This window comes from Helianthus annuus, chromosome 9, assembly GCF_002127325.2.
Source record: "Helianthus annuus cultivar XRQ/B chromosome 9, HanXRQr2.0-SUNRISE, whole genome shotgun sequence".
NCBI lineage: Eukaryota > Viridiplantae > Streptophyta > Magnoliopsida > Asterales > Asteraceae > Helianthus > Helianthus annuus.
In genome coordinates, this window is record NC_035441.2 from 402,396 (window position 1) to 416,064 (window position 13,669).

A 13,669-nucleotide genomic window follows, 5' to 3' on the forward strand; every position below is an offset into this window, starting at 1 on the left:
TGGTTGAGTAAACGAATTCTTGTAGTCCTTCACAATATTTTGTAAGATGTGGAACCTGCAAAGATATCTATGTGTGGCAGGCAATATTTTTCTACACGCGTTTATCAGTGCCTGGTCCATGTCCGTTAGAATTACACGCGGCTCCATGCACTCGTGCAGCATGGACCTAACCTTCTCCATGACCCAGACATACGTTATCTCCTGCTCGTTTGAAAGAAATGCATGCGCAACACAGAAGGTTTGGTTTGACGACGTCATACCCACTACTTGCAAAAATGGAATATTATACATGTTAGTTTTGTAGGTAGCGTCGACCATAAGCACATGCGGGAATGCCCTCCATATTTCAAAGGGCTTGTCGTGACAGAAAAATATATTCTGAACGACATTGGTGGAAGGTTCCGCCTGTATGTAATAGGTCATCTTTTTTTCCTGGATGATTTGTTCCAGCATCTGCATGGGAGTCGTTTTTTTCTCAAACTTTGTGGCCCTGATCTTTTGGCGAGCATTGTGTGTGTCTTTCGGAACACATTTGTTTTCAGGGTTCTGTTCGGTTACGGCCTTCCAGATTGTATGGGGCTGTATGTCTTGATCTGTCAGCTCTTGCACCAGTCTAAACTCATTAGGAGTAAGTCTCCTAGCATACGCGTAACCCTCTAGATGTTCAGCAGGGCCGTGGTTGTGGGTCTCGTTAAAATTTTTGTGCAGATAATCTATCCGCCAAGCTCGACGGTTTTGGTCGAGACAACCTATCACCATAAAAGGGCACGCGCTTTTTTTGCTGTCGGTTTTCCTAACCGTGGCCTTACTCTCATGCTCGTCACTACGCCAACATTGGAGCCATATCCAGTGATCCTTGGACCGTCTGGTAACAATAACGTATCCGTTGGCTAAACCCCTTCTTTTTAGCTAGCCTTCCAACTTATCGCGGAATATAAAATCCTTATTGAAAAAATATATATAACATTTATAATAATTTTTTAACAAAAAAAATATAACACTTGTAATTCATTTACAAAAATATATAACAACGTCATCCATGTCAATCTAAAAATATAACAAATAATTTAAAAAATATATATAACAATTTTTAACGTATTTTTTATTATATTTAAAGAATATAACAATTTTAATTAATTTTATAAAAAAAATTCAACATTTTTTAATTAATTTTTTATCCTATTTAAAAAATATAACAATTTTGAATGTATTTTTTATGTACAATTTTATAATAATTTAACATTTAACAAAAACATAATTTTTTAACCAACAAAATATAACATTTATAATTCTTTTTAAAAAATATATAACGGCGTCCATATCAATCTAATAATATAACAAATATTTTAAAAAAAATATAACAATTTTTAATGTATTTTTTATAATCTTTTATAAGAATATAACAAGTTTAATTAATTTTATAAAAATATTACATTTTTAATTAATTTTTTATCCTATTTAAAAAATATAACAATTTTAATGTATTTTTATTAACAATTTTATAATAATTTTTTAATAGAAAAAGCATAACATTTAACAAAAATATATATCATTCGTACCTGATCAGTTTTGTATGAAACTTCAGGGTAAGCGGGTTGCTCGTCACCCAATAACCCTTGCGCGTAAAAAGGCTCACCAGCGTCCTCTTGTACTCCCGAGGCACCACTAACGAAAAAGTTATTGTCATATTCTTCCTGTCCATATGAGGCACCGTAACCGGCTTCATAATACGGAGACACATAACCATGATCATAGCTAGGCACGACTAACTGAAAAAAAACAACGGTTAAATCATAATGGCACATCTAAAAGCCTCTATAATAATATGTAAATTTAGTTTTATCTCGTTCAGATCTGGCAACAACGGTTGGCGGGGCACAACAAACTAAAAAAACCAACAGGTAAAAGGTAATGGTAAGTTTAATGCCAAATAGAAAAAAGTAAATAAATACTTACCTCGTTGAGGTCTGGCAACAACGATTCATTATGACGGGGACGAAAGCCGGACACAACCTCCTCCGCGTGATCATCATTTCCTCTCCTATCGTAAAAATCAGGGACAGCAGACCCCTCCTAATACAAACGGTGTGCTAAGTATTTCATAAAAAAAACAGAACAAGTTAAAAGAAATGCTAACCCACACTGCTTTCCAGAATAAACGTGCTCGTGTTTGTATCGGACGACTCGCCGAAAATGTGGTTGAACCAAGACATGTTGTTAGCGAATGTAAATAAAAAACGAAGACGATATATTACCTTCGTCTTCTTCATCGCTTAAATAGGGGAAGCAGAATGCAATTTCACAATTCAATACAGATCGTATAGGCCTATACAACCCGTATAGGGCTAACGTCAATCACTTTATATTATTGTTGAGTGACAGGAAGCAACCTCATACTGTAATATGGATCGTATAAGCCTATACGATCTGTATTGGGGTTGTATGTGAACCCTAGTTGTCTGCTTTGAAGGACAACCTAGTACTAATACGCATTGTATAGGCCTATACGATGCGTATTACCCCGCATGATGGGGACATTATCAGCCTTTGACTAACTTTGAAGTTTGAATTTCACCTAATACGCATCATATAGGCCTATACAATCCGTATTGAATGTGTCGATTTAATTTTTCAATGTGTCTCAATAAATAATACGACGCTTATAAAACAGATTAAAGTATATGTAAACATGATAAAAAAAAATAGTCAAAGCTAAGTGGGTGGACATGTATACCGTCCTTATAAGATATCATTGTATGTAGACTAAATTGCCATTTTAGTCTTCGAGTTTTGTCCAAATTTGTCATTGTCTAAATAGTTTTTTTTTGCCACTGGGTCCCTGACTTTTACATTTTATTGCCATTTTGATCATTTTGTTTAACTTCATCTAAAAACCCAGTTGTAATAGGGGTATTTTGGGGATTTTCTTAAAAAATGTTTTCAGTTGCCATTTTGATATAATTCCAAAAAATCAAAAAAATTCCAAAAAATTCTAAAAATTCTAAAAATCAAAAAAATTCTAAAATATCATAAAAATTCTAAAAAATTCAAAAAATTCTAAAAAATTCAAAAAAATCTAAAAATAAAAAAAATATAAAAAATCATAAAATTCTAAAAAATCCAAAAACCATTAAATGTTTCGGTACGAACCGTTTTGACCCGTACCGTTTCGAACCCGAACCGTTTCGAGCCGAACCGTTCCGACGCGAAGCGTTTCGACCCGTACTGTTTCGAACCGTACCGTTTCGAACCGAACCGTTTCGACCCGTACCGTATCGAATCGAACCATTTCGACGCGAACCGTTTCGAGCCCGTACCGTATCGAAACGGTTTGGTTCGATACGGTACGGGTCGAAACGGTTCGGTTCGAAACGGTTCGCGTCGAAACGGGTCGGTTTGAAACGGTTCGCGTCGAAACGGTACGGGTCGAAACGGTACGGTTCGAAACGCAACGGGTTGAAACGGTACGGGTCGAAACGGGACGGTTCAAAACGGTACGGTTTGAAACGCTTCGGCTCGAAACGGTTCGGGTTCGAAACGGTACGGGTCGAAACGGTTCGTGTCGAAACGGTTCGATTCGATACGGTACGGGTCGAAACGGTTCGGTTCGAAACGGTACGGGTTCGAAACGGTTCGGTTCGATACGGTACGGGTCGAAACGGTTCAGTTCGAAACGGTACGGGTTCGAAACGGTTCGCGTCGAAACGGTTCGGTTCGATACGGTACGGGTCAAAACGGTTCGGTTCGAAACAGTACGTGTCGAAACGGTTCGTGCCGAAACATTTAATGATTTTTGGATTTTTAAGATTTTTTTTTTATTTTTTGGAATTTTTATGATTTTTAGAATTTTTTTATTTTTAGATTTTTTTTGATTTTTTTAGAATTTTTATGATTTTTTAGATTTTTTTTATTTATAGATTTTTTTGAATTTTTTGGAATTTTTTTGGTTTTTTGGAATTGGATCAAAATGACAACTGAAAACATTTTTTAAGGAAATCCCCAAAATACCCCTGTTACAAACTGGGTTTTTGGATGGAGTTAGACAAAATGATTAAAATGGCAACAAAATGTAAAAGTCAGGGACTCAGAGACAAAAAAAAAAACTATTTGAACTAAAATGGCAAATTTGGACAAAACTCAAAGACTAAAATGGCAATTTACTCTTGAATGTAACATTACAACTATAGTATATGTTCACATTTGTGATTGTGAATCAATCTCCATCACATAATTCATTGGATTCAATCTCCGTACATTTGTGATTAAATCCTCAACGTTAAATCAGTCTTCTCTTCATTGTGATTGTAAGATGAGAGTCTCCGTTGTTCTTTAATCTAAAAACCTACAATATTATTTGCCACTCCATATGTTTAATTAAATCACCTATACATGCAAATGGTCCACTATAGGGCTGTAAATGAACCAAACGAACACGAATGAGGCCTTGTTCGTGTTCGTTCGTTAAGGAAATAAATGTGTTTACGAACGGTTCATGAACACTTACCGAACAAGATTTTATGTTCGTGTTCGTTCATTAAGGAAATGAGCGTGTTCACAAACGGTTCACGAACACAAGCGAACACAAATAAATTTGGCGAACACGATGAAGGATAAAGGTGGATGGCCCATAGAGTAGCACTAGAACTTGAATCCCTTATTGTGGAACGAAGGTAGATCATATTCGTCGATGTAAATAATGAGAAAAGAAAGGGAAATGGTGCATAAACAAGGTGAAAGAGGGTTTTCTAGTTTAATTGTTAGGGTAATGATATAAATAAAAGTTTAATAGTATAAAAAGTATAGATATAATATATGAAAGTATAAAAATCTTTAATTAAACACGAACATACGAACATAAACGAACGCAAATGAACCAATGCCCACGAACACCTTACCGAACGTTCACGAACACAATTGAACGAACGAGACCTTTGTTCATGTTCGTTCATTTAACTAATCGAACGGAATTTTTTGTTCATGTTCGTTCGTTTATTAAACGAACGAACATAAACGAACTTCCCGCCAAACGGTTCACAAACTGTTCGCTGAACGTTCGGTTCGTTTACAGCCATAGTCCACTATAATCAATCGTTACTCCGTGAACTTAACAATCCTAACTCGGTATACCTATTACTTTTTAAGTATCTTAGGAACCCACCAACCAACCTATCTTTAATCATATGACTCAAGTGACATTACATCTACTAACAAATACCCACAATATTATTATATAACCCTTCTTGTTACCCGATTAACAGAATTATATAAGGTTCTAGGACTGGTTTTGCCCAGGACCACCGCCACCGGGGCAGTTGTAACTTACTACAACACCACCTGTTGTTTATCACCAAAAACAAACCGTCACTAGTGTGGGTTATCAAAATTCAAAAGCATTTAAGAAAACCAACAATATTACTGGTAACAACAAGTACACATGGAAAGAAAGGGTAAGGTCTGTTGTAAATAATACAAGACAAGTGACATTTGATAGCTTATCCCTCCCTCCCTCCACTCTTCTACACCTGCAACAAATTACAATGCCAAAATTAGCAAAAACTGTGTTTGGAAAGAAGCTGAAAAGAATTTCTTTTCCCTTACCATCATCATCATCATCATCTATTGGAAAGGCGCAAATAATATTGATGAGTTGTGACCCCCAAATCCAAATGAATTAGACAACCCAACCTTGACATTCAGTCTTTCTTTCTTTGAGCCCACTAACACTTTGGTGTCCTGAATTCAAGCCATTACATTACATTATTATTATTAATCCATGATGCCATAATCTAAAATAATTATAAAACATCCATCCATCCTTGAAAACTACTTACTACGCCTTGGTCTGGATTTTCAAGATTAATATTTGGATGAATCCAACCCGTCCGTATTGCCTGGATTGAACAAGATTGCATAATAAAAACCCCAATGAGAGATGTAGAATGATGACAACTGGAAAAAAAGCACTTAATGAATTACCTGTACAGTTGCAACGGCTTCTACAGCACCGGCTGCTCCTAAAAGGTGACCGATCATTGATTTTGTAGAGTTGACTCGCAACTCTTGGTTGTTGCCAAAACAATGAAGAAGAGCATGGTATTCCTTGAGGTCACCAGCTGGTGTTGATGTAGCATGTGCATTTATATAGTTGACATCCTCCCTCTTCACCCCAGCCTGAGACAAGGCTTTCTCTATGCATAAAATGACACCAGCACCTTCAGGATGAGGTTCTGTCATATGATACGCATCACAAGTGAAGCTTCCACCCAGAAACTCCGCATAGATTTTCGCACCCCTTTTCTGTGCAACAATTACACTCATTACTTCCTCCCTCCCTCCCAACAAACAAACAAACAAACAAACCAACCTACCTTAGCATGCTCAAGTTCTTCCAGCAATAGGACTCCTGCTCCTTCTCCCATAACAAACCCATCACGGCCCTGCTTAAAATACCACCATCCTCTGATTGTTAATCCTAATTAAAGTGGGTTACGGGAGTTTTTCGTAGGGCAAGTTATGTGCAATTTGATCTTTATTATAATATAATAAATAGATTAGCTTTTCACATTGAAGAATAAAATAAAATTTTAGAGTCGGGCAAAGTTGCTTGTCTTTATATTTTCTAACCATCTGATAATCAGATCAGCAAACAAAACAGAAAGAGATGAAGGCTTCAACAGGTTGCGGTCTGATGAATGATCGAAGCAAGAGATCCGATCAAAGCAAGAACAAACAAGAACAAACAAGAGCAAGAAAGTTGAACCGCGTAGGACAGTACCTTTTTGCGGTTCACATAGAGTCTGAAGAAGAAGAAGAAGAAGATCTGTGTGGGATCTTATGATTGATTCAAACAAGTAGCAAAACATCAAGATAGAAAGCAAATTAGCAAGACAAAAGGCAGAATCTCTGCGGATCAAGGTGGAAAATTATGGCAGCAAATGATTCCATTGTACCAGCCATAGTTGTGAATAGCGGCTATAGCGACTGATAGCGAGAATAGCGACACTTAATTTTTTTTTATATAAATATCAATTAAATGCAGCTATAGAATATCTGGATTATAGGTTTTTGTTAAATATACATGTAAAATAGTATAAATACTAGGGTATTTTGATATAATATACACATAAAATTTTTCAAATTTTGTTTCTAGTGTATCACTATTTATAAAATAGCCGGCCGCTATTTATCGCTATTCGCTATGTAGCATATTCGCCATTAACAACTATGGTTCCAGCACTTGAGCAATCTCTTCAATGCCCCAAGTTGACAAGTACTAACTACAAAACAAGGGCTGAGACAATCTTGCAAGCCCACAACCTATGGTATATACGATTGAAGAAAGAAAGAATCTGATGGCAAGAGCTTATATCTTCCAAACCTTACTCGAAGGAAGATATTCTCCTTCAAGTGGCAAAGCATAAGAGTGCAAAACAAGTAGTGGGCCGTTTAAAAGTAAGCATACGAAGAAAAAAAAATGTTGATTAAAGGATGCAAGTAAGTATATTACCGAATCCCATGGGCGAGAAGCTTTGGCAGGGTCGGTGTTTCTCTCGGACAGAGCTCTGCATGCGACAAATCCTCCCAATCCTACAGGACAGGAGTGGTGATTCTCCTATGTAAAGAAATTAGTATTATTATTAATAAAGGATGATGAAATGAATACCTATAGGTATAATGACAGCATCGGAGCCACCACAAAGCATCATGTCCTGCATGCAGCAGATAAGTTGTTTAGAAAGTGGTATAAATGATTGGCATAAAATGAATAATAATAATAGGACAAGTAGTACTTACAGCTTCACCTCTGATGATGTGATTGGCTGCATTGAGTATGCAGAAGTTGCTTGTGGCACAGGCTGTAGAGATGGAATAGTTAGGACCCATCCAACCCTGAGGAAATGAAGAGTAGTTGTTAGAAGAATGAAATAGAAGAAAGAAATCCAAGGAAGGAAGGAAGGGAGTTACCAGATCCATGGCCAACATGGCAGATCCCATATTAGTAGTGGCAAAGGGTACGCAGAAAGGATTCATCTTCCTATATGAGACCCTCAAAGCTTCTATGGCATCATTGAAAACCTTCATACCACCCATAGCAGAGCCAATGAGGACTCCACATCTGGACTTATCAATCTCATCAGAATCAGATGGGGAGATCCCAGCATCTGCAAGAGCCTTCTTGCCGGCAGTCAGCATGTAGAGCATAAACCTGTCCATCCTTTTGGACAGCTTTGGGGCCACCCATCCATCTGTGGAGAAATTTTTTATTTCTCCAGCAATTCTCTGTTTGTTGGTAAATTAGACTATGCATGTCATGTCATCTTAAAAAGAAAAAGAAAAACAAGATGAGAGAGACATACTGTTGGATAGCTGGAGCAATCGAAGGCCTCGATTTGAGTAATGCCGCTAACCCCCTGGAGCAGATTGTTGTAGAACTGGTCGGGATTGTTGCCGATTGGGGTCTCCACACCCATGCCTGTCACAACAACTCGCCTTTGTTTTGTAGGCGGCTGCTTCCTTTTGGTGAGGGTCGTCTCCTCCTCCATTTCAATTGAAGAAGGTTGAATGGCTATAGCCATTGCTACGCGACCTCCTAATTTCATTTCATTTCATTTCATTAATTAATTAATTGAGAGAAGAGAGAATTACTAGTAGTAATAGGATGTTTAGGTTTCCGAATTACCTCGCCTGCATCTGGAGGAAAGTGAAAATCGATCGAGCCTGCGTTTGCGTTTGGAAGAGAAGAGAGAATTGGAAGAGGAAGAAGAAGAGACGGACATGCAGGCGGCTACTATCCATGTGCACACCATAGATGCCGCCATCTAATCTAATCTAATCTGTTTAGCATACACCTGAAACTGGCGGCGGAGAAGGGGAGGAAGGGTTGTTGCTCTGTTTGAATCTGAGAGAGAGAGAGAGTGTGTGTGTGAGAGAAAGGCCAAGTAATGGAGTGGAGCCATGGCAGAAATCTGAGTCGTCCAACAGAGTGGGCCCACTCCATATGACAAATGTCACTACTCCAAAATACATTATGTATCTTGGAATTACTTGTATCTTCTCCTTCACAACTGTGTTATACACATATAATGTGTATATATAGGTTATCGGAGGGTAAAAGTTAAAGTACACTAATTTTAATGTTATTTTACTAATTTTGTAAAAATAACATTAAAAGCTAAGAACGATTAATCATGCATCATGTGGTGGCGTTGATTGCTGAAAGACAAAAGGGTACATGCACTAATCTGTCTTTGTCCCGATTGCTGAGTGTTATGTCTCTTATGTCCAAGGCTTGATGCAAAATTACTGTCGAGCCGGAGGTCTCACTGAAAGTAACCTCTCTATTCCTATGGGGTAGAGGCAATGTTGTCTACATCTTACCCTCTTCAGACCTTATCTTTACTTTGCTATTGGTGGGATTTACTGAATATAATAATGATGATGATTGAATTATTTTCTATTATAAATCATGTTTACTTTGCACTAGAGCAAAATGAAATTGGAATGTTTTTTTAACAACGACTTTATTGTATTAGACTATCACACTCTCCAAATTAAAGAAAATTATCAAATGACCCTCATATCTTTAAATAAATCTTCATTCCAATATACTAACTTGAATTATTTGAGGAAGATTTATCAACGATACGTATGTCATTTAAATTTTTTAAAATTTCATTACCTTTTATAAATTTGAAAACCAAACATTATATAAAAATAAAAAAGAATACATACAAATTCCAATTCCTATAAAGAATTTCACGAACCAAACGAGCCCTAATTCTTTTACAACCTCAATTACTTATTTAACCACTTCATCTAGGCCTTCGAACGAACAAAGTGTTGGTTCCTTAACCAAATGTATTCACAAGGAACACTTATCTAACGAGATATTCTGTTCGTGTTCGTTAGTTAAGAAAATGAAAATGTCTTTGTTTGTTCGTATTCGTTCATTAATATTAGGTAACGAACACAAGCAAACACTCATAAACAAATATTAAAAAAGTATGTAATATATAATATCCTAATATTTGTTAATTTTTTTATTATTGGGAATTTTAAGTACTTAAATAAAATATAAAAGTTAATAACCTTAATGAACTATCGAACGCAAACAAACGAATATAAACAAACGCGTTACCGAATATTCACGAACATAAATGTAAGAACGTGACCTTTGTTCATGTTCGTTCATTTAACTAAACGAATGAAATTTCGTGTTCGCTCGTTTATTAAACGAACGATTACAAACGAACTTCTCGTCGAATAGTTCACGAACTGTTCGCTGAACGTTCGGTTCGTATACAAGCCTAACTTCACCGCCTATAATTTATTTATATTTATTTTTTATGTAAATAATGAGTCGGAACCAAGTGATTTTATCTTGTCTATTTGTATCTTTCATTTACTTTAGTTGTTTCTTTATTTTTACTTATTAAAACTTTTCCTAAAAATATTTGATTAGATTAGACGTCGAAGATACTCCGGTATTAAAAGCTCTTGTGTCTTTGGACGACCTCGGTATCTTACCATCACTATACTACGCCAACGACGGGTGCACTTGCCCTAGCGTAAAGTATAGAGTGATAGTGTTATATCGTGTTTTTATAAATTTAAAACTCGCATAAACGAGTGAAAAGTACTTAAAATATATCTAAAAATCATACACACCTCGCTCACGTCAATTTTTTGGCGCCGTTGCCGGAGACACAAGGATTTAAAGAAAGTTTAGAATTGGCGGCCTAATCATTTTATGCTTTTTCTTTTTACGTTTTTCTCTTTTTTTTCTTCATTTTTGCTTTCTGCAGGATTAAAACGGAGTCGTGTGTGATTAACGCGGCGCCGTGTCAGATCTACTGGGAAAATCTGTTTTCTGGTTACTGGAACTACAACTCAGGGCCGTGTTACAGGAGCACGGGGCCGTGTCAAACTTCCAGTATCTGGGAACCTGAAAAAATAATCTTTTTTCTAGACAGCACAGGGTCGTGCCACTCTGGCACGAGGCCGTGCTACTCTTCTGATTAGCAATTTTTTATGTTTTTGTTCGCAGAAAGTCAAGCTAATTAGCATATCTCACAGAAAATACAACCTAGTGCATGACCTCCACCTCTGACAAAGACATAAAAGTGTTGTTAGAAGAAACCGAGTGCTTTTTGAGGAAAAGACTTCAAGCTAATAAACGACAAAAAACCTCGACCCAAAACCCCCCATGGCGGATTAAAGAACTCTCATGGATTACCTACGGCCTAAGGTTGGTCATCTTGGAGCCGCTATTAACCCTCCTAACGTTGATGCCAAAAAAATTGTGCTTCGACCACACCTCATCCAAATGCTCCATTCCGCCACCTTTCATGGCCTACCCGATGAAGATCCCCATTTACATATTACCAACTTCTTGGAAATATATGACACCTTCCGGATCAATGGAGCCTCCAACGATGGCATCCGACTTCGTATGTTCCCATTTTTCCTCAAAGACCGAGCGAAAGCTTGGCTAAACACCCTCCCAAGTGGGTCTGTACACACTTGGGATGAACTTGCCCAGAAATTCCTCTACAAATACTTCCCTCCCGCTAAAACCGCCAAACTAATGACCAAGATTAATTCCTACTCTCAAGATGACGGGAGTCTTTGTACGAAACATGGGAGAAGTTCAAGGAGTTGTTAAGGAAACGTCCGCATCATAGTCTTGAACGTTGGCAACAAGTGTCCATCTTCTATAATGGGCTCTTACCGCACATAAGGCAAATCCTTGATTCCAACTCCGGGGGACTCCTCGGAAATCGGCGACCCGAGGAGGTCTACAATTAAATCGAGGAGATCGCTCAAAACAGTTTTCAATGGGACACTCCAAGGTGTTCAAAATTAATAGCCCCGGGTGCCCATAAGGTGGACGAATCCACCTCTTTACAAGCCCAAATCGAAGCCTTAACTTCCAAAATAAAGCAGCTTGAATTAAACAAAACGGTTTCGGTTATGGCTTGTGAAGGGTGTGGTGGGCCCCATGAAAACTAGAGTTGTATGAAAGATATGGAGAATCAAACGAAAGTGGTAAACAACCTCAACAGCCATCCACGACCACCCGGAAACTCAAGCAACACCTTCACCCCCCGAGTGACGGAATCACCCCAACTTTGGTTGGAGGGATTCGAGGGGTAGCAACCAACAAAGTCAAAACCAACGATCCAACTTTCAACAACAACCTCAACAAGGCTTCCAACCACAACAACAAGGAGGTAGAAAGAGACTTGAGGATCTCATCACTCGTCTCATCTCAGAATCCGACAAGAGGTACTCGGAAAGGTTTCTACAAACCGAAGCAGAGATAAGAAACCAAAGGGCTAGCATGCAAAACATCGAAAAACAAGTAAGCTACTGCCCAAAATTTCGCCGAAAGACCACAAGGAGCCTTGCCTAGTAACACCGAAACCAACCCAAAAGCCCAAGTGAACGCTATCTCCTTAAGAAACCGGAAGGTAAGACCCCATGACGAACCAACACAACCTCAACCCAATAAACAACCTCCAAAAGCACCTATAACCGATGACCAAGAAAATACTCATCCCCAAAATACTCAACCCTAAAATACTCAACCCCAAAATACCAAACCAATAAAACCACCATCGGTCCCTTACCCCGGTCGTTTACTACGGTAAAAGACCGACGAGGAATTCACTAAGTTTGTAAGCTTGATCAAACAACTTCACATCAATTTTCCCTTTGTGGAAGTCCTTACTTAAAAGCCAAAGTACTCCAAGTTTATGAGGGACTTCCTCACTCACAAAAGGAAGATTGAATCAATTCAACAAGTCAACTTAAGTGAAGAATGCTCGGCGGCACTCCTCAACAAGCTCCCGCAAAAGAAAATCTGTCCCGGAAGCTTCACCATTCCTTGCTTCATTGGAGGATCACCGATTAGCAATGCACTTTCCGACCTAGGAGCAAGCATCAACTTAATGCCCGCCTCTATATTCAACCGACTTGGACTCAGAAAGCCACACCCTGCAAGGATGAGCATAGAATTGGCGGATAGGTCGGTAAAGTACCCTCAAGGTGTCATGGAAAACCTCTTGGTAAAGGTTGGGGAATTTGTTTTCCCAGCTGACTTTGTAATCCTAGATATGGAAGAAGACACCGAGATCCCGCTCATATTAGGAAGACCTTTCCTTGCCACCGCACGGGCTATGGTGGATATGAGTGATGGAAGACTAACGTTGAGGGTAGGTGACAAGGAAATCAAGTTTGAAGTGGGACAAAGAGTAGAGTACGATCCAGTCAATTACCTCAAAGCCATAGACTCGAGCCTACACTACGCTCGTCGTCGGTGCAACTTGGAATGCGAGTCAACTCGATTGGGTAACATTTGACCGACTTTGGGTCTAGCCAAGGACCCTTATAACGTGGCGTACCATGGAGGAATTCTATGGACTATTCGTAGGTTAATTAGTTTACATTTTAGCATAATCTTTAATTTAATGTTTTTCTTTAAGTATTTTCCTTATAGGACGAAGTCACACTCAAAGAAAGGATAAAAGTGGCCAAAAGGGATGTTTTAACAGTACCCCATGTACGTAAACAGACACTTCCCGAAGCGAAATCTTCAAAACAGTAAGTGCAGCATGGGGCCGTGTGAAATAAGCACGCCCCTGTGCCTCAAAGTCTGCAGAAAAAA

General features: G+C 38.2%; 2 protein-coding genes across 3 annotated transcripts; one reads left to right on the forward strand and one right to left on the reverse strand.

Moving 5' to 3' along the window:
- Positions 1-5,374: 5,374 nt before the first annotated feature.
- Positions 5,375-8,995, reverse strand: LOC110877021 (3-oxoacyl-[acyl-carrier-protein] synthase II, chloroplastic). Of its 2 annotated transcripts, none has more exons than XM_022125175.2 (11): positions 8,681-8,995; positions 8,358-8,590; positions 7,966-8,280; positions 7,795-7,890; positions 7,664-7,709; positions 7,508-7,587; positions 6,369-6,437; positions 5,977-6,297; positions 5,832-5,891; positions 5,599-5,733; positions 5,375-5,522 (listed from the first exon to the last, which is right to left on the reverse strand). In XM_022125175.2, exons 1-10 carry the CDS (start codon positions 8,817-8,819, stop codon positions 5,617-5,619), a joined length of 1,476 nt encoding a protein of 491 aa, XP_021980867.1. In that variant the 5' UTR covers positions 8,820-8,995; the 3' UTR covers positions 5,375-5,522; positions 5,599-5,616. The 2 variants fall into 2 exon arrangements, with proteins under 2 accessions (XP_021980867.1, XP_021980868.1); XM_022125176.2 differs by having other exon boundaries at positions 5,602-5,733; positions 8,681-8,993.
- A 3,763-nt stretch (positions 8,996-12,758) lies between these two features.
- LOC110880349 lies at positions 12,759-13,364 on the forward strand. The gene has a single exon (XM_022128942.1). The coding sequence runs from the start codon at positions 12,759-12,761 to the stop codon at positions 13,362-13,364; it is 606 nt and encodes a 201-aa protein (XP_021984634.1).
- Positions 13,365-13,669: the final 305 nt, after the last annotated feature.